Source organism: Diadema setosum, chromosome 1 (assembly GCF_964275005.1).
Source record: "Diadema setosum chromosome 1, eeDiaSeto1, whole genome shotgun sequence".
Lineage (NCBI taxonomy): Eukaryota > Metazoa > Echinodermata > Echinoidea > Diadematoida > Diadematidae > Diadema > Diadema setosum.
Window position 1 is genome coordinate 42,777,561 of NC_092685.1, and position 22,469 is coordinate 42,800,029.

Here is a 22,469-nt window from a genome sequence, read left to right on the forward strand (position 1 = left end):
TTTTTATTATTGATAACATCGACGGCAAGTTCTGAAAACGTTAACATCGTTTCGTATATGGCAAATCCTTTAATATTCAAAGTCTCTTTAAACGCAGACACATCATTCCCTTCTGATTCACTACAATAGCATAACTGTAATGTGGATTATGGCAAACTCTGGCGGTCGTGAAGTATGCTATACTATGCAGAGAGGCTTTGAGATTATACACGACATTATAACACACAAACACACACAATAACACACAAAGAAAAGGCACACACACAACACACATACACACTTAACATAAACACATGCATGCATGCTCACAACCACTTAATACCAGAGGTATACTAGTATTCATACGATCATTCACATCCATACAATACGTTCAAATTGATTTCTAGTAATGATAAAAGCACACTTCATTGCGCTTGTCGCTTTTTCTTTTTCCTTTCTTTTTCCCCACTGGCGTCCCCTTGCGGACGCCACAAAGGTAGCACAAAACATTTCAATGGGAAATCGCCCATTTTGTATATGTACTATCATGTTTCTTATTTCCTTTTTGAGACTCTGAGGCTGCCATCACTATCATGCACGCTCCTGCATTTTTTTCTTCCTCTTTACCTGGAAACGAGCGTATTCGTCGATTCCTTTGATCTCATTGTCGTTATGTTTAAACTTTAAAGATTGTGATTATCGTACTATGAATGTAATATTATTTTTTCCTATTCTGTTCAGTTTCAGTTTAGTTTATTTCCACAAGTTCAGTTAAAAAACATATAAATATACAATTAATCAACTCAAACATATACATATACAAACCAAAAATGTCAGATACACGTGTTGTTATTTTCATATATGATTTCCTTGAACAAAATGCAGAAATAAAATCGAACTGAACTGAACTGCTGTGTTTTCCTTTCCTGCATGCGAGCTTTTATTTCTAACGAAGACGAAAAACAAAATGACGGGGGTGGTGGATCCAAATGAGAAGTTTTCAAAGGTCAGCGCAGAGTTGAAAGAGAGAGAGAGAGAGAGAGAGAGAGAGAGATAGAGACAAGGACTGTATGTGTCTGTGCTACTGGTATGTCTATCTCCCCCCCCCCCCATTATATCCACTTGTAGTCGATGTCAGGAGCGATGTTTTACAATTATTGAAGTCAATAAATCATGTAAATCATGCAATTCCATGGCATTCCAGTGTCCACTATACAGTCTGCATTCTTCGTCATTTCTCTCAAAACAACCTGTCCATCACGTTGGCTTTTGAAAACATTTTTATCTAATCGAAATGACATGAGGTCAAAAGGTCATTACCTAAATAGAGTAGAGACGCTCTTGGAGGTCTACTGCAGCGGAGAGATTAGATCGGACACCAGTCTGGAAGGCGCACCTCATTTGGGAGGGAAAACCCCTGGCCTATTAGGGAAGCCTCACTCAGACGTTCAAGTTAGCCTTAAAGCAGGGCTCCACACTAACTTTTATTTTTGGTGGCCCAAAGGCAAACATCCGACCTTTTTTGGTGGCCCGATCAGGCCATCAAATTTCTCATTTCTGAAATTTTGGTGGCCCGACGTGCGTTTTTGGTGGCCCCGGGCCACCGGGCCACCGTTAGTGTCGAGCCCTGCTTAAAGTGTAGATCAGAATTAACCTTCATTAATATTGGACAAAGTAAAACGTCTTTGATTCCTAAGGTTTACAATACTGATAGTTGCGAAACAGTGACACAATCTTACATGCTAATAGTCAAGGCGCGATGATTTCATCTGTAGACAAATTTGATTCCTACTTTGGGTTTGACAAGAACACAATCATCGCATTATTCAAGTGCGAAACCGTCGAAGCTTTGGAACAATCTAGAATATCTGATGCAGACTAAGTTTGTGTATTTTTCTTTAAAGGAAATCAAAACCCAAAGAGAATTGTGGATTGAATGAAAGCAGAAACATTAGTAGAACACATCAGTGAAAGTTTGAGAAAAATCGGACAATTGATGCAAAAGTTATGAATTTTTTAAGTTTTGGTGTTGGAACCACTGGATGAGGAGACTACTTGAGGTTATGGCGTCATGTGTGGACAACAGTATGAAGAAAATATAAAGGGAATTCCACACACACACACACAATAATTTTTCATGAAAATTACACATTCCATCAACTTGAAACTGACAATAATTATCATATTCCCCTGCTTTCTGAAAGCGGTTGTCAATTGCTCTTTCATTTGAATTTTTGTGGAATTCCCTTTGTATTTTCTTTATTGTTGTCCACACATGACATCATAACCTCTAGTAGTCTCCTCATCCAGCGGTTCCAACACCAAAACTTTAAAAATTCTCATGAACTTTTGCAACGATTGTCCGATTTCCTCTAACTCTCACTGATGTGTTCTACTAATGTTGCTGCTTTCACTCAGTCTACATTTCTCTTCGGGTTTTGGTTTCCTTTAAGGGGGAATTTCAGAGAGAAGATTTGTAGACAAGAGAGTCGAACGCGAAGCGATGGCGATTCTGGAGTGGCATCGACAGATCGTTCTTTCTTCTTCTTTGCCCCTTCTTCTTTCTTTTTTGTTCTTCGTTGTTTTATACTGTCATTGTATTCTCTCTTACCAGTTCTTGGAAAATGTTGCGTCTTTTATGCATGTGTGCATGTGGCATGCGTTTTTACAAGATGTGTAGGAAATTGTCTATGTGTGTATGTATTATGATATTGCTTTTGACACCATTATTGCATGGACATAAACTATAATTAAACTGAATTCAATTGATGACCCCATCATCAATAATAACCGATAAAATATGTGAAACGATAACTTCCATATGACTTTCCTATTCACTTGCAATCTTAAAGTCCCGTTTATATTAATTTCTTCCACTTATCAATGAGCCTACACTTGAACATGAATTGGATTTTCATTTCAAGGTTCTGGAAGCGAATTGGTACAAGAACAACAACCGCCAAAGACAGTCACGTGAGGTGCTGGTATCCGCACCTCGTGATGTACAGCGACCAATACAACGTGCATCACTATTTTTATGAAGACACGTGAAACCTTGATCAGGCACAAGTTTCATTTCCAGCTGGATAACATATTGTCATGTTTATTTGACTTTATTTCACATATCCAAATGCTGGAACATTCTTGAGCCAAAAAAAGTATCCAAAATCAAGAGTGTTCCTACCTTTACAGGAATTTTCGAAGGCAATCTGAAAACGTTACGGCTGAACTACCGCCTAGACGGTTCTTTTTAGGCTCTGTTTTGTCTTATCATCTTTATAAACTTGAACTGCATGGCAGGTTGAAGATGAACCCCAGCATGTCAATTTCGAGAATAATGGTGATTTCTTATGTACACCTCGTGAGAGGCTGTACCCACCTTTAACAATACCATTACTGTATGTACTCGCATGCGCGATAATGTTCATATCTGGCGTCTGGGTGCTTCTTTAGTGTGGTTCTCTTTTTTATTCTTTCTATGACTCTCTCCACCCCCCCCCCCCCCTTTCTTGTGATATAAGCCAGTGGCAGCCCACTCTGAACATTACACGTAAGCGAATCACTTCAACCATAAACTTTCTCAGTTCAAATACATCTATTCCATTCAGATCAGATCAAGTCACAAAGATACATTTACATGGAATGCAGTAGCTATACAGAGATCTGATGAGGACATGTCCCGAGAAGATACACGGATAGGTATTGTGTGTTGGGATTTCCTGATATCATTATAGTGTGAATAATAAAAAAAAAATGAAAAAAAAAAGGTTAGTCATTATGAAGGTTCGTTGATTTGAATTATGAAATAAAATGATTTTCGGATTAATTAACGAGCCTTCGGAATGACGACCCTTTGGAGTCACCTGTCATTTTGCGAGACGTTTTTTTTTTTTTTTTTTTTTTTTTTTTTTTTTTTTGTCGCACTCCGCCTGTCTGCCCGTGTGTGAAGACAGAGACTGAGACCCTGCACATGAAGTTGAGCGGTATCGTATCTACAGCTGATCTGGAATATGGCTGTATTTGCATGCTTGGTATAAGAACAAGTGTGCCGGAAAAGTTACAGCCTGGCTAGAATGTTTCCGCTTCTTAGAGATATAGGGCATGTATAAAGAGTGCTGGGTGGAATTTGGTAACCATGTAGTGATAGGCTCCTACTGTCGAATGAGAAGATGGATGTTGATTCCAGACTTCGTGAGTTGTCAATGCCTATCTTGCATGCTCTAAGCTGAATATGCGTTAAACACAACGCTTTGAACATCACACCATACACGAGGAGGAAATGAGCCACGCAAAAATAGCACCACACTGTAGTGTTTTTTTTTTTTTCTATTTTGATGCATCGTTGGTTATGTTTGTTTTTCTGCTTTGTATAGTTAATCATGAATCTATTGCATGTACTTGAAAAGTCAAGACGTAGAGTTCAGGAGTGGTGTGCAGTAATGACGTCTTCGGGATCAACTAACCAACGCAATTATTGGTATAATTTTGTGGTAATGTTGATACATTGACCGGATTATTATGCGTTATACTTTACAAAACGTTATGGACTCTTTTTAAGGTTTGGTGACGCCATTAATGCGAAAATTTCTGAAAAAATACGTAAATGAGTGTTTAATCCTTCTTGTATCTTAACATTATCAATTTCTACCTTCTGTGAGGTGACATGAATACAAAAAGGGGCCTAAACATAAACATTATTTTACAGTGATTCTCTATCAGTCTGGGATCATTATTGTTTGCAAGGTGGAGGATTTATTGTAATATCAAGTGAAATAGTTGATCACGCAACTTTAACTAATAGCTGGAATACAATCTTTGCACCCAGATTTCTGTTGAAATTGTTGCTGCTGTTAATGCGGCGCTGCTGTTCTTAAACAAAACTTTCTAAATGATATAGTCTATAAGAACCCAGTCAAAGTAACACACTTGTAAGGAGAAGCTATACAATGAGTTAATCTTTATCAAGGCTAACTCTAATACTTGTCAGTATCATCCCGGACGAACTGTGTGTATGCACAGGTACGAGGTTTCATCCGCCAAAGTAAACAAAAGGTCACACTGATGGCAACACGTATGATATCATCGCCAATCCAGTCTCGAAAATACTTGTGCAGACACACACTCATTGGTTCACACACACACAACTAGTCCAAACACAGCCTTTACACATGACTTGTATTATTACCCATACAGCATGTAGACGCACACACGCGAGCGTATATGCGGCTTCTGAGCTGCAATCTTAAGTACTCAGTATATACCGGTATCAGAGCAATTTTCATTTTGGAGTGCGACAGGCTCAACCTTGTGGTCTGGTAGTGAAGCCCATACAGTTCTTAAAGCCTGTATAAAGTCCCAACTTTGCAGGAGCAGAGACAGTTTGTCCCAGGAGGTTCACAAAACACGCTGTTCTTCCTCTTTTAACACTGAGTAATAATGTTTTGTATATGCTTTGACGACTCTGCCTTGAGCTTCCGAATACTGTAATAACTTCCCCCAAAAGTCAACCAGAATGGCACTACTTGATCTGCCGTTGGTACCAATGCTCTTGTTGGTGGCAACTTTTATCACGCCAAACTTCAGCGAGCACTCGCGTCACGACAGACCTCGCCGGTCTCACGGCTCTGGCAACGCCATATTCCAGCAGCTCCTCGAATCGGCAGGCGATCAGGTGATTCGTCAACGGACGGCAGACGCTCTCGGGGAGTTGGACGATCACGCTCTTGATCCATCACCTGATCGGGACGTTTCCAGGCGGCTGGCCAACCTCGAAGCGAACGTCGACCAGCTTTTGAAGCAAAATGATCTCCTTCGTCGGCAGCTGGCGGAAAGCGAAAGCCGCAGTCAGAGACTGGGTGCTCTCGTGGAAAAACTAGAGCAGATCTTTGGGGGTGATCTCAATGAAAATGTTGTCAAGGGCAACGTTAGGGACGAAAACGGACATGGAGACAGTGGTGGAAAATATGACAAGGAGCAGATGCGAATAAACTCCCTTTTGGAGTATCTTGGAAACAGGTAACAAAACTAGTTTATTGACGTGATGCTTTGTCATGTTTTTTTTTTTACTTCATCAAACATGAAAAATTATACATTCTTATGTATATACATTCGTATATACCCTTGATAATGAATGGCATGATTAATGATTGATTGAAAAAAAAAAAAAAGAATCATGTTTCAACCTGCATGTCGTCACCTTTTGGAGACTAATATTCAGTGATTTGAAAGCCAAATCAAAAGGACAAGTCATGCATTATTTAAGCTTCTTCCATCACATAGGCCTATGTCTTGTATTTTTAGGACATTTGCTGAAAGGCTAAGAGCTTTAACGCAATATTTAGTTTGCGTGTATAAAATATAATAGAATACATGACATATATATATATATATATATATATATATATATATTTATATTTATTTATATCATAAACGTATATAGGATATAAAATGCAGATGAATACTTGCAGAAGGCTTATGTATAGGAAAGACCGAAAATGTAATTTTGTTTGACCGTGCAATAGACTGCAACTGATAACTGTGCATAAGATTTCATGCTCAGTGATGTCGAAAACTGTCTCTTCTTTCGTGCTGTGTAAATACTTTTTTTTTTTTTTGCACTTGTGCTCTGTACTGAATAGATTTGCAGCTGGACTGAGAAAAAGAACTTACTCTACTCTGACGGCTTCATTTTCTTTTCCCTGGTTTGGGTGATTGATGTCTTATCAATCTGAGTGCTTATCAGTCTCTCACACAAAGGACGGAAACTACAGAGGAACGACATTTTTCTGATTTTTACTTTAGTTATTTACAATATACGTCTCATCTTTCCATACGTTCCTTTCAGAATTGACAACGTGAACCAAGCAAAAATCTCACGCAGGACCTGAAAGGGGGGGGGGGAGGGGGGGGGGGCAGAGAAAAAGAAAAAAAATTAACCCCAAAGGGCGAGAGAGTTTGAAAGGATTATGTATAATGTATGAATAAACAAAATCGCTCTCAAAGATCAGGCCGCGACGCAAACAAGTGGCAAAACCTTCTATATTGTACCGTGAGCATTCCGATACGTCGTAAAAGCAAGGGCGCGAGTATTTAAAGAGGATCTTCAATACTGTGTTAAGTCACGATGAATTTGCCATAATCCGTCTCGGCGCATGTTGAATCCTTTCTTTGCCAAGGACTTTGGACAGTATGTACAACTCTATGGGGTTTTTCTGTGCCAATTGGCACCCAAAGCACCTAAAATAAAATGAATACCAGGTGACAATGATGTATAAGTGAAGTAATATAAGCCTCGCTTATTATGCCCGGGAGCTCATGAAACATTCTCCTAAATTCAGGGCCCGTTGCATAAACTGTGGATGACAACGTCACACTTCATGGCAACTCTGCAATCAATAGTATAACAATCAGTGATTTCTTGACTTTGATTGGCTCCGGAAAAGAGTTGCTGTGGTACACAATATAATCATAGTTTTATGCAACGGGTCCATGATGTTGGACCAGAGTTCATTAACTGCATGGCTTTGATCAAAGTTTACCCGTGTTCATAAGGATGCATGTCACGAGTTCGACACCCAAAAAATCATTCAGCCCACGAGACATACAGACCATGAGTTATTCAGCCCACGGATCTTATACAGCTCACGAATCATAAAGCCCATGAGTTCGACGCTATTAGCAAACAAGGCCCACGAGACCAACACATTGTAGGCCCCCGTGTTGTATAATGTCGAACTCGTAGGTTGAATAGTGTCGAACTCATTGGCTGTGTGATTCGTGAGCTGTATGACTCATGGACATTTTTTATTTCAAATTCGAACTCATGGGCTTGTGTGACTCGTGGGTGTTGGTTTCGTATGACCCCGTTCATAGTATAGTATACATGGCGGCTTATAGGGAACAGTTTTATGATTAGCTTGTAACTATAATAAGTGAATAGCGATATACATCTCTTTGCTCTTCAAAAAATCAACACAGTCTGCGATTAAAACAAAAACCTCTCTGAAGATTTAAATGTGGCATTAGGTCATGAGAACAATGCTGCCTACGCCAAAAACACAGATAAATTTCCATGTGCTATATCTCTGCAGTGCTTCAGTTAAGATTAGTATTTCTCTCATTTGTTGAGGTCTAATTTTTTGTCATCATCTTCATGTCGCCTTGTTCTAATTAGAACTGGATGGTTGTAGTAAAGAGAATTCTGTTGCCTATACACCAGTCCATACCATAGTTTTGGTCACCTTTGGCCGAGACTTACGCGGGTTTTTATCAAGCAATTACTTCTTATACATATTACTTATAATTTTTTATTCAGTTGATTTTATCAATTTTCGTATCCATTCATTCGTTCATTTACGCTTGGTTCAGGGAAGCCGAATTGGTAGCCTACAGTCCAGGACATTACTTGACATCAAATCAGACTTCAACGGTAGACGACCTTCGGGAGGAACTTTCGAATGGCGGCCGAAAAACTCTTGATCTCCTTGGCAGGAGTCTAGTCCAGCTGAGTGAAAAAGCTGATTTGATAGAAAACGATGTCAGGAGCGTACAGTCTCAGGTAAGGTTTTTAAGCTTGACCATTTTATTTGAAGAATAGTATAAAAAGCCATAATGACGAGTGTCATAATAGGCACAACATCAATAACTAACGTAAATTGTCTGGGAAAAACAACGATAACTTCTATCAAACATGAAAATACTTATGATGATGATACGCATAATTTACTATTCTCATTGAGTTTTATCTGAAGCAACAAATACGCCATTACCCCCGTTATTCATGTGATGATGATTTTCATCCATTACTAATAACATAGCCAGCATTATTTACTTTTAAAGATTTCTACTATTTCTACTAAATTGAAATAAGGACGTGAGATAGAACTAAGTTTTAGAACGTTTTGACGTTTGATCTTTGGGGGTCAGATATTCACACTGCCGCCTTCCATCAGCACCAAAATATGGAACCCAAAAGATGAAAATGACATATATATGTCGAAATTTCTGAAAATAGCACCAGTCAGAGAGATTTCCGGAGGATAAAAGGTCTATGAAACGTATAAGGGGTGCTATTTATTCTGTAAAAGCGCTGCATAAACACTTTTAACTTTTCAAGAAAAAACAACAACAACTCGATGATTATAAACGATGTTGTGTCCATAGGCCCCTTTCGGATATGAGAGAACATGATGCATGCTTTAACATTGCCGTATAAGGATGGAGTAGACAACGTGCTTAATTACGTAACCAAGAAACAAAAAAAAATAACGACTCTTAAACACTCTGACAGCCACACCAATAACTTGTAAATTTGATGTTTTGTTGAATACACAACAGATGTGTTTGGTACAATATTATGTGCCACGTGTATTTCTTGAGTAGACTAGAGGCAATTGTTTCTACGTGCTCTATCTAAATTCCAGCTCGAGTTTATATGTCAACCTTGTTGACCTCTCACAGTTTGACATCTCGCAAATTTACATTTTTGAAATTCTTTCCAAAATGTCAAGTACAGATGGAGCAAAGGGGTGCTTCGAACTCAATTGCTGCCGAGGTTCCACGTCGCTCAAGCACGATAAAGACAACAGCGGAGCAACCTTTGGCCAACATAACAGAATGTAATGAATCTCTCACTATCAGTACCGCCTTTGTTGAAATATTGATCACAACCATTATTTTCATGTATGGTTTCCTTCTATATCACCATAAGAATTGCCATGCTTTCCTCCATGCTATTCTTATTATAACCACTGGCGTAGCCGGGGGGGGGGGGGGGCGATGGGGGTGGTCGCCCCCCCCCCCTAAGATATAAGGTATCCCCCTCCCAAACCCTCCCCCCTCTGTGCCTCTTTCCCTAGCTTAGTACACTTTTTAGATTTACAAAAAACAAAAATATGAATAATTCTGAGTGCACAAGACTTATCACTTATATTCCGAAAACTCAAAATTACCTCATGTACAAGGGGAATTTCACCTTTTAATAGACCCTTTCCTCCCTCAGTCTTCCCCCCCCCCCAATCAGTTTTTTTTTTCTTTTTGGTGATTTCCCAAATATTCCATCAAATATGCGTATACGAGATATCTCAATTTCAACCTTAAAAAGGCAAAAGCTCCATAGTAAGGGAAAGATGGAGATAACACTCGCCCTCGCCTTCTCCCTGCTCGCCCGCCCCTCCCCCCCCCCCCGCCATGCATAGAAGTAGACTGTGGCTATACACTTTGAACATAAACAGTTTTCCAAATATGACACAAAATGTGCGCACCAAAACGTTAAACTGCAATCAGAAAATTATACAGAATCTCCTTCCACAGACACTTCTCTTCTGATTGACAAATTTCCAGATATTCCAACAAAAGTGTGTGCCAGATTGTTGAATTTCAGTTCTAAAAGCTTAAAACTGAAAAAAAAGGCTCCCTTGAATATGGGAGAGGTATCTTGCCACCCATTCATTGTTACCCACTATAGACTTGGTACATTTTTGGGAATGACAATTTCCGAATTTTCCACAAAAAGTGTGTCCCAGATCGCTTTATTATTCTAAAAACGCAAAAGCTTCGCGAGCGGGAGGAGGAATCCCCCTTCCCCTAAGCTCTACCTCACTAGACTTTGTACATAGACACAGATGATGCACATTCGGAATAAGAGCTAAATTCCGTGATTTTAACACTTCGATGAAAAAGTATTGCACCAAAAATTTGCACCAGATCACTGAATTTCAGGTCTAAAAACGCAAAAATCACTTTCGTGTGGGAAGGGATATGCCCCTATCTACACCCTCGTGTGCATGCTTTTTCTGTTTGATTGCTGAACAGACAGCGTTCATGATATTCAGTGTAAGAATTAATACAAGAAGATTATTCAAATGATACCATTTTATAGACAAATTGTTCAATTATAATCTACATCAAAATATACTGCTATCTTAAACAAGTGCAACTGTTTCACGTCGATAAAACGCGCAAAAACATGCATAAAATTGCACCATTTGCAACATCAAAATGCAAAAAGTTCTCACCGTGGGAGGGGGGACACCCCCCTCCCACACCCTCCCCTCCCCCTCGCTCACTCCGCTCGCTCGGGTTCAGTCGCGGCTTTCATGATATTCAGTGAAAAGAATCAATTAATACAAGAAGTGTATTTAAACTATGCCATTTTATAGGCAAATTGTTCAATAATAATCTACATAAAAATATCCACGTGCTGCTCAAGTGGGACTGTTTCACGTCGATAAAACGCGCAAAAACATGCATGAAATTGCACCATTTGCAACATCAAAATGCAAAAAGTTCTCACCCGTGGGAAGGGGACACCCCCCCCCCCCTCCCACACCCTCCCCTCCCCCCTCGCTCGCTCCGCTCGCTTGGGTTCAGTCACGTTCATGATATTCAGTGAAAAGAATTAATACAAGAAGTGTATTTAAATTATACCATTTTATAGGCAAATTGTTCAATAATAATCTACATCAAAATATGAGTGGGACTGTCGATAAAACGCGCAAAAACATGCATAAAATTGCACCATTTGCAACACCAAAATGCAAAAAGTTCTTACCGTGGGAGGGGGACACCCCCCTCCCACACCCTCCCCCCCTCGCTCGCTCCGCTCGCTCGGGCTCGGTCGCTTCGCTCCCTCGCAGACTAACCGCCCCCCTAAGATGAAATCCTGGCTACGCCGTTGATCATAACATGTATGTTTATACATTTTATATTACATTGATTTGTTGTCACATTTACATCTGCAAGAATATGTAATCTTTTAATAGGAACTAAGATTTGATTTGAATTTGATTCAATTAAAAGCATTTACTCTTGCTATATATTTTCTTATTAATCTTGCAATTTTTTGTTGTTGAAGACATTACACTATTTCTTCATTCCTAGACTGATTTACCAACATTATCTCAACAAAATCTAGACAATTGTAATTGCTAACCGAAGTCACTCGTGTATGATGATCTAGAACAAAGATATACAATTATTTATTTTCAGTTTAACGCCATGTAGTAGAGTTCTAGTAATCGAGATTCCATAAATAAATAAATAAATGGGGAAAAAAAGCTGAATTATACTGCGAGGGTGTATTCCTGTTGTGAGATCGTGAAACAAAGATTGAATCATGAAACTAAATGAAAGTGTCTGTATAAGGAGGATAAAAAAAAACAACTTACTGACAATATCGATGTAATGTGATATTTTTATTCCAAAGAACTACTTCAAATTTGATTGCTAAAACATCTTTTTAATGATTAATCTCTCACTACTAAATCTCATTGGCATGTATACTGTTACATGTATGTTGTGTTTTGATATGTCCTTTTGAAGCCTGATCGTGTGGGAAACGAGATATCATTATTATTTTTTTTTTATATATCGTGGAGGGTTTTAAAGGTTGCATTATACCTGGAATCCACTGGAAACTTCCCACATGAGAATAACCGCGAGCGATAGTGGAGGAAAGCCATAGTATCAAAATGATCCTTGAGAAAAGTTCCAGGTGGTAGCAAGCACTGCATCCATACAGGATGCGTCTCACCTTTCCCATGATTTATGTCAGCCTCTTCGACAGATTTTCGTTTTGAGGACACAAGAATACCCTCAATAATTAATCTTATCCTTCTTTTGTCAGGCAAAAGCTAGAGCACACACACACACACACACACACACACACACACACACACACACACACAGACACACATAATCATAAGCACAAACGCATGCTTGATATACTACATAATAGTATTTATGAATATTCATAGCAGATGTCTAAGTAAATATACATTATGTGTATAAGAACATTATTTTGTGCATTTGTAAGTTCAAAATTCAATTTATTCAGTATTTTCTGTGTTGAACGTATATTACAAATGAAATAGTCATTTTTTCTTAAAAAATCAGTACACATTCGGACATAACTAAAATTTATGTGTACAATAAACTGATAACAGAATAAAAAAAAAAACACGTTGATTTTTAGCTATTCAGGAAAAAATTGTGCACTTATATTTTCCATTAAAGGGACATTCCAGACGATTTTTATATTTTCACATCATGTATAGATTAGTGAAATTTATTGTGGTTCTTGAGCAGAGAAACGATATTTTGAAAAACCTTAAACAAATTACACTGAACAAGGATGGTGACATAGGAGGTTCACATATTATTTCAGAAATGTACCAGTGTAATTCCATTGCAATACCGCTTGCTTGCGAGTTCGCCTGTGTATGATCTATGCATGCCTTCTTCTTTTGTTCTGCTTCCTTGAGCCCCAACTCATACATTCTTATGGTGACTCTGCCATGTCATCATCCTAGTTCATTGTAATTTGTCCTTAATTTTGAAAATATTCTTATTCTTCATCCCATTTATTACAAATTCTGAAACTCTGTCCTCACTATGAATAATTTATAGTTGGTCAAATGTAAAAATCTGAAAATCATCCGGAGGTCTCCTTTAAGGGCCCGCTTTCACAGCGCAGAGTTTTATGATAATTTTTGATTGGTGTTTTTCTTTTTGGTTGTAATAAATGATAGAAACATTTACTGGTAGGTTACTGTTTTTTTCAAAGATCTTACTAGTTGTTTTTTTTTTTCTTTCTGTAACAGCCTATCTATGTATCTATGACATTCTATGGTTTTACGTTTCAGTGGATGCTTCCAGAAAAGTTGCCTTCTCGGTGGCAGCAACCCGGTCGCAGTATGGAATAATTGGCGGGCCGCAAGTAGTCCAGTTCCAGGATGTGATGGAAAACAAGGGCGGTTACTACGTGGCATCCAACTACACCTTCGTGTGTGCCGTGCCTGGCTGGTACTACTTCACAGTTAGGTAATGAAATCATATCAAAATATATTATGGACATGAAATTGCTTGTTGATTGCTTGCAAAATGGACCTGTTTCATAAAGAGTTGCGATTGATTTACGACTACGCTCGTTTTATGGACATGATTAAGGTAGGCCTAAGTCCTGTTTCATAGGACTTATGGCTCGGTCACAAATACAAGAACTGCTACGAACGCCGTACGAACGATTTTAGATAATTTTGTAAGATCTTCTTATGAAGGCCGTATGAAACCAGCGTTCGTAGACCGTTCGTAGACCGTTCGTAGCCTGGTCGATGGTCTTGTCCAAGATTTTTTTTTTTTTTTTTTTTACCTCGTACGAAGCCATTCTTCGTAAGGCGGCCGTACGAGCGTCGTACGAACATCGTAAGAACTACGCAAGATTTTGTAGGGTCGAGAGACAAATCTAGAGGCCTTAAATTCTTACGATGATTGTAAGAACGCCTTAAGTCGTTCATAGAGGGCTCTTACGTCTTTCGTATAATGCCTTACGAACGGAGATTCGTACGGCGTTCTTACAAACAACTCTTCGAGTTTGCAAGGCGTTCGTAAGGGACTCGTAAGGCGTAGGTACACTTTGTGCACTGTTGAGTTTTAGGGGGTATAAAGCCAAATGCGCGAAGTTCAAATCCTCATTCTCTTCTAGGTGTCCGACCAGAAAGCATCTCTGTTAGATATGGGACCAAAAGGGAAGACAATCAAAGGGAAAAGGGGAAGGGGAAGAAAAGAAATGAGGGAGATGAGGAGGAATCTTCTCCTTCTTCCTCCTCCTCTACTTGCAGATGCAGCTGCACTCAGTTGTAGTCTCCTTGACACTACTGCCATCTTGAAGTATAAAACTTTCAACTGAGTTACAGAATTTTCGACAGGACACGGCAGCGTCTTTTTAAACAACCAGACAAAATATACCCCCCCCCCAAAAAAAAAAAATAAATAATAAATCGTAAAATCTTCTTACGATTGACATGAGAGTGCCGTGAGTTGCACGTACGACCATCTTACGACAAAAAGAAATCGTATGATGGCCGTAAGTCTGAAAAACGTACGAATTCTAGGGCCACTGTATAACTGAAAATCATTTCGTTTCTCTAAAAGGTCGAAGTTCTTCTTGCGAATTAAACAGCGTTCGTACGAAATTCGTAGAGTAAGAAGGCCGTTAGAATCTGTGCCCCACCTACGAATCTCTACGAACTCCAGAATTCGTACGAACAGTGACATTCGTACGAACACATCGTTCGTACGAATCTTTATGACCGTAGCTTTATATACGCTTGATCTCACTAAAAATCAAGCGCAACTTTCAGTAGATTGAGCGTTACTTGGCATGCGATGCGACTTGCTTATGAAACGCACTTTGCGTTTGATTGCAACTTACGCTCAATCTTTATGAAACAGGCCCAAGAACAATCATACTATAATACGTAATATGTTTTGTTATGTATGTAATTACAATCGTGTTCATGACAACTCTATCATAAATAAATATAATTTTTATGATAAATGACGTGTCACTGGTGCGCCGCTGCGTGTGCGTGTGCGTGTGTGTGAGTCTCCATGCGTGGGCTTCCATGATCGACACTAACTTTGGAATGGGCATTGTAAACACATTGCATAGAGATTCTGTAAACCATAACAGGTAAAGTATCGGGCTAATGGTTAACTGCATGAAGTGCAAACTATAGCAAGCATAATTTTATGGGTGCCAAGCGACATTCCAACCTCACCTATGTTTTCCCTCTCTTCAATGATGATCACACTTGGCAATTGAGCCGATATCATTTCGATTTGATTTCATATTTTTAGATACCAGTTTTTCATAATGCTGATATACATAAATATACATTCATTTAAAAGAATATCACACATCATGAGTGCATGTACTTGTGCGTGCCTGTGCATACAATTATTTGGAGATAAGGCTTTGAGGAAATAAATTTTTCTGTAGTATGTATTCTGTGTACCGCAGTTTCCTCAAGGAAAATTCTAAACGGACGAAATTCAATAAAAGGTGCATGCCTCCATTCTATAGGATTTTCTGCTCTATACAGCAGTGTTATCCACTCTCCCATTGTACTCATGGGAGTCGGCATTCTTGAAACACCATTCCCAGTATACGGAGGCATGGTTTGTTATTCAGTCGATAGGTAGAGAAGAACGCAATGTTTTATCTCATTACAGGCTAAGGCTTTCTTGGGGTAGAGATATGATTCATTGAAATCAAACGGACTTGTAATGAGTATAATGCTCCAATAGACGCACGTGAGTCATCGTATCCGCGTGATGCTATTTGTACCACCAGGGGTCGTATGGGTCAATGCACCCTTGGAAGGGCCTTGGAATGGTTCGTATTGATAGAAAACAGTATGTTTATTTGAATAATGATACCTCTATGCGTAATCTTTCATGTGGAGTGCCTCATGAAAGCCTCCTTGGCCCAGTATTGCTTTTTAATATACATTAATGATATGCAATATTCTCTCGCGAAAGCTTTCACTTGTTTTGTAACAAATAAATTATCTTTAAACGTGCAAAAAAGAGACCTAAATATATGTTATTTAGTAACACTATTACTATTCGTTCAAATGACATTTGCTTAATTTTCTACTTAACCAAGTGAATTTTACCAAATTTTTATGTTTGATAACTAAATATGACTTACGACCATACGACTGACAGTCTTTGGATCCGAAATGAATCGCAAGTATAGCCTAAGAATAAGCACGCTTGTTTATTTCGGATCCAAAGTCTGTCAGTCGTATAGTGGCGAGACGTGGGACCACCGACTGAAAGTCAAGACTCCTATTCGCTATATACCACGGTACCCCCGCTATGAAAATGAAAAAGCTATAGATCCGGGTTATGAACGGGAGGGGGGTGTTAACTGTCAGGTGTCATTGCTACCAATTATACCCCCCCCCCCTACACACACACAGAGGTCTACACACTATTCGATACCCATTACACTCCCACACAACTGCCCCTTACTGGTCCTAACGTGTTTTTTTTTTATGGTGGTTTTTCTTTTTTAACTTCTTACCACAGCACAAGACGTGGGATCACCGACTGAAAGTCAAGACTCCTATTCGCTATATACCACGGTACCCCCGCTATGAAAATGAAAAAGCTATAGATCCGGGTTATGAACGGGAGGGGGGTGTTAAACTGTCAGGTGTCATTGCTACCAATTATACCCCCCCCCCCATACACACACACACAGAGGTCTACACACTATTCGATACCCATTACACTCCCACACAACTGCCCCTTACTGGTCCTAACGTGGTTTTTTTTTTTTTTATGGTGGTTTTTTTTTCTTAACTTCTTACCACAGCACAAGACGTGGGATCACCGACTGAAAGTCAAGACTCCTATTCGCTATATACCACGGTACCCCCGCTATGAAAATGAAAAAGCTATAGATCCGGGTTATGAACGGGAGGGGGTGTTAACTGTCAGGTGTCATTGCTACCAATTATACCCCCCCCCCCATACACACACACACACAGAGGTCTACACACTATTCGATACCCATCACACTCCCACACAACTGCCCCTTACTGGTCCTAACGTGTTTTTTTTTTTATGGTGGTGTTTTTTTTTAACTTCTTACCATAGCACAACTGTCTTTTCGGGGTATAACTTGTCCTTTCAAAAGTAAATGCTCCAAATTATAAGGTGGCCGTATTTTCCTCGTCATATCTCTTGCAGTTTGCGTACAGTGGACAACAAGTACCTTGGCGTTCTTATGATGAAAAACGACGACTATCTAGTGGGCGTGTCCACCGATGCAGGTGCCCGCAACACCATGGAGTCGCAGAGCACGATTGTGGAGCTACAGGCAGGCGACGCGGTGTGGCTCCGGCTGGCACCTGGAGAGAAATACGGCATTTTCAGCGACATCTACAGATACTCCACATTTTCCGGCTTCCTCCTCTTCAAATCGTAATCAACTGTTGATGGGATCTTTAGTCGTTTACTCTCGTTTCTTTCCAAATATCCGTCTTAATAAGAGGGTTGGGTGAGGGAGGAATGGGGAAAGGGAGCTCTGACGTTACACTGCAAAATGCAGCGCACTTTTTGACCCTTTGTTGATTGGTATACTATTATGTAGCTTTCTCGCATCAGAGTGTGTTCCTGTCTTTCTGTCTGTCTGTCTGTCTTTCTTTTTTTCTTTCTTTCTTTCCAATGATCAGTTTTCCATTCTAAACGATCATTTCATGGCTTGCTGTACTATACAGCTTGGCTGAATTAGCAGATTGTTTCGTGCTTCCATATTGACAAAAAATATATATATATATTTAAGAAATCTAGAGAGACGGACAGACAGACAGTCAGTGCCAGTGAGACAGACAAATGTAAAACGCAAACGAAAACGCATATGTTATAACCAACTTTGGAAATATCAACCCGGTCTTTTCAAGGAATTAACGCTAAATTTATGTTGGGAAGCGTATACGCATTATTTTCTATTAAACGTAAAAACAAAAACAACAACTGTGAACAAGACAGTTTATGGGGCTATGAATATAGAGATGTAGAAGATTAACATCCGGGTCATCGAAGAAAAAACAAAACAACAACAGTAAACATTGCTTCATTTGGACAAGGACGTCCATCCAGCTCTGGGCGAGGAGTGTAATTCTTACCTGTAGGCAATGCGTTATTCTTTCCTTTTCTACCTCTCTCTTCCGTTCCTAATCCTTTTCAAGTGAGGTGAAAGAACATGACAAAAGGAACTTTTCAATCCTTTAATGGGATAATGTATTTCATAATGAAATTTGAAGCTTTTTATGAAGCGTATAAGGCCTGAATCCGACAGATTGTCCTACAGTTTAGAAATCTTTACTCTTGTCGTGACTTGTGTCTCAAGTGAACGACATAGAAATGAAAAAAAAAAAGAGTTAATAATCAGATGTGAATTTGGGGCAAGATTATATGTCTTGGATACATGTAAAGTGACGGTGCATTAATTCTATGACTTTGGAGGTGCTGTTCATACACACACACAAAAAAAAACCCGCCTGATTCAAGTGCCTTAAACAGAGGAATAACAAAATAAAAGATGTGGTGTTTTACATCAAGAATGATTCTATCTATACATCACAAGACAGTTTTCATAAGTTCATCTGAATGTAGTCTAGTCTAGATGATTGAGTATACTAGTAGTATATCGAGCTCCACTGCATCAAGCTGGACAGGTCAAAGGGTAAAGAGGCCAGACGAAAAATGATCAGTGGTCCTCCACGTTAAGGAATTAGGCTCAGGGTTGACAACCATGTCTCGTAAAAAGACTCTTGTTAAGGAAACAACAACTGCATTACTTACTCATTGTTAAAAATGGTAGCATGTTATAAGCTCATGGTTTCGGTAGGTTTGTCGCATGTTCTGATAATCAAATCTGAAATGTATCATGGACAGTGCCAATGACAGCTCATGATTCCATCATAAAAACCAAAAACATAAAGTTCGAAAGGGATAAACGTGAGAAGAATCTGCCTGATGAACAGGGTTTGAATTATTATGGACATGAGAGGGGAATATTTTCCAATACAAAGTTTGTAAGAACAAGCTCTCCCTCTACAGTTACTTATAGATATTTTTAATGATGTAGATATTGAACTTCCTATGAAATTGAAGATAAATAGACAATGTAAGCAAGCATACCATACACGTAAAGAAGCAAATGGGGGAAGTCTCGACTTCCGGAGCACCAAAATGGCACTGAAAGAATTATGACGAGAGCTACGTCAAAGACAAAGATATTGCTGTAAATCATACCAAATCAAGCGAAATCGTAACGACGTTGAAAAGGTAGTACCAAAGCTTCCTCTATACATGTCTGAGCATCTGACCAGTTAACGTGATTATGATATTCTCGTTGTCCTTTCGGTCCCAGTGAGGTCTGATCTTATGCGTGAGTTATCAAATGATATTAAGAATTCCCCAATCCCCTCCATGATTTCCAGTCCCAACGTACAGCAAAATTTAATCAAAATGAATATTATTGTTGAAGTAGGCGTATGACATAAGTGCACAAGTGTAATCATGAATGTACATTCCCTTTATTAAATGTGTCTCCGGAGCGTGTTGTATGTGTCAGTTCTATTATGAAATCTATAAGGAATAGGACCTGTTGTGTCTTCTATATGTCAGAGCTTACAGGGATCACACTCTAAACTTTTTAGGGTCTAAACTCTGACTGATTTGTATTTTTCAGTTCTAAAATGCAAAAACAAAGTTCCGACAACATAAATTCACAAAATGTATACGCAATTTTTGTGTATGCAACATGTTTGTATATATATATATAGATAATGATATAGCTTTAATGAGAAAAAAAATAAATTATATGACAGGTATGGATTTCTAAATGTTATTATGTATGTTTTGTCTACCTTTCAATTGTGCGCAAGAGTCCATAAGCCCTACAGTGTGATACAATTTTCTCCTTGTATACAATGTTCCAAATGGCGTACGATACTCCGATATTCGAGTATTACACTTCCGATTTTATGAAATGAAGGGCGGCCCAAAAGATCAAGGACCTTTCACGAAGGCCGGCCTTATAAGCGGTTTACCACGACTGTCTTTCCTGTGCTACTTACCCTTATTTTAATGAAATCTGAACACACTCCTGTTTCCCAGAATACGGCTATGGTACTTTGGTGTTGTTGTCATAATCTATGTTCTGTTCCTTTCTCCTTGTGTGGTTCATTAAATTCACATTCACATGTGAAAAATAAGCTGAAGTGATGAAGAAATTACACGAATGTTATGATATTGACTCCAGTTTGACTGTTAAAGCCTCGTTAAGATATTTCTCTTCCACAGGCATACTGACGACCCTGACGTGCTCATACAGAAGAATTGCTAAGTTTTGGTGAATTGCTTGGCCAAAAATATTAATAAAACTTCCCAGTCCGCGTGTTTTCAATTAAGAACTATCTTTTATATTTATGTGATTTTCGATTTTAATCATTTCTTAACTGTGAGATTCTATTTCCTGAATAGAACTATCAATACTTGAAATGATTTCATAAAAAAGCTGACTTCATAAAAACTTGTACAGAAAAAAAATACAGCATTAACCGTCATCATTATGATTTCTTATACTTTGTTTCACTTTTCAAAACTGAAATGAATTTGGAAAGATTCAAAAATCCATATATCAATAATTTTTCGTACGTGTAGTGATTTTTCATTTGCATAGTGATATAAACAGTCGACCTAATTGGTATTAGCATGACCAAATGATCGTTTATTACACATAAAGCATGTGTCTTTGCTTTATAGTCCTGGTAAAGATTGTAATGAATATCCGCACATAAACACACGCGGGCGCGCGTATACACAAACACACGCACACCACTTTTCGTGATATTCCTATATTTGCATTTCGTTCGATATCAGCATCATATTCACAATGAAACGAAAATTAACAATAAGGGTTATTAGTATCTTCTCACTTTTTTGCTTAATCACTTTTTTTTTCATGTAGAGAAATAACATTGAGGTTCATATCTAAAAATGAAAAAAGAGACTTATACACAAACCATTGATGCAAAAGAGATGAATTATTCGACATAAATCTTACAATACAAAAATTAACCCTTATATGCTTGATCAAACTCATCAATATCTGATTGATTGTACAATATACACACATGAAAAGGCAGCATGACGCAAAAGCTCGCAGTAAACTAAAATTTCATGAATCATAATTCAATTTAACGTATTTCCAACACATCATCCTATCCCCCTATATTACTGCCTTCTGATTTTATTGTGCAAAACCAAATCAATCATCACGTGTGTGTGTGTGTGTGTGTGCATCTAATTACACACACACACACACACGCACACACACACACACACACACACATACACACACATTCTCACACCACATAAGTGCATCACAACATAATGTATACACTTCAAGATATCGCTTTTTATTTTTCTTCTTCCGATATTTCAACAAAGCTCTTAAATCCCATTAAGGTGGTGACCACCAAAATGATTGCAATGGTATACCCATCTCCACACAGAACACACCGTGGTGGAGGGTCCGTTGACTGAGGGCGCCAGTCCATAATGCATCCTCCCATGGACGTGGTCTTCCTGTCCGCCTCACTCATCCCCAACTTCGCACGGAGGTTTTCAAATGAAGCAAAACCCATCGATCGATATTCCTCCCTGTTTATAACCCATATGGCTCCATCAAACGCTATTGCGGGATATTATTCTAAGCTGCCCGCACCGACCATTGCATCTCGGAAGCTCCTCCGCAAAGACAATTTTTGACGTCGCAAGATCATCGATCGAGTAGCGGCGAGGATAACTTGTGTGTATTACGTGCTTTGTGTGCGAGTGTGTCCGTGTCTTATGTATGGTGTTTGAGTGTATGTGAATTCGCGTGTATGCCAGTAGGCGCCAAGTATACATACTTTCACTATGCGCGTGAACCCTGACATAATGCAATCGTAGGCACGGGGGTTCTCCTAGATCGTCCGCCGTGCAACTTAGCGTACCTCTTCACGTTGCTGCAGGCATCAGTGGAATTGTCATCGCGAGATTGTAGGCGGAAGGTGGACTTGACAAGAGCAATCTGCCCGCTTTATTGAGACAAGGTGACGAGAGCTTACCGGCATCTTACG

At 39.0% G+C, this 22,469-nt stretch overlaps 1 protein-coding gene across 1 annotated transcript; it reads left to right on the forward strand.

Moving 5' to 3' along the window:
- Positions 1 to 5,300: 5,300 nt before the first annotated feature.
- Positions 5,301 to 17,812, forward strand: LOC140230834 (uncharacterized). The gene is made up of 5 exons (XM_072310979.1): positions 5,301 to 5,994; positions 8,347 to 8,536; positions 9,494 to 9,596; positions 13,623 to 13,800; positions 17,524 to 17,812. Exons 1-5 carry the CDS (start codon positions 5,492 to 5,494, stop codon positions 17,759 to 17,761), a joined length of 1,212 nt encoding a protein of 403 aa, XP_072167080.1. The 5' UTR covers positions 5,301 to 5,491; the 3' UTR covers positions 17,762 to 17,812.
- The last annotated feature ends 4,657 nt before the right edge of the window (positions 17,813 to 22,469 follow it).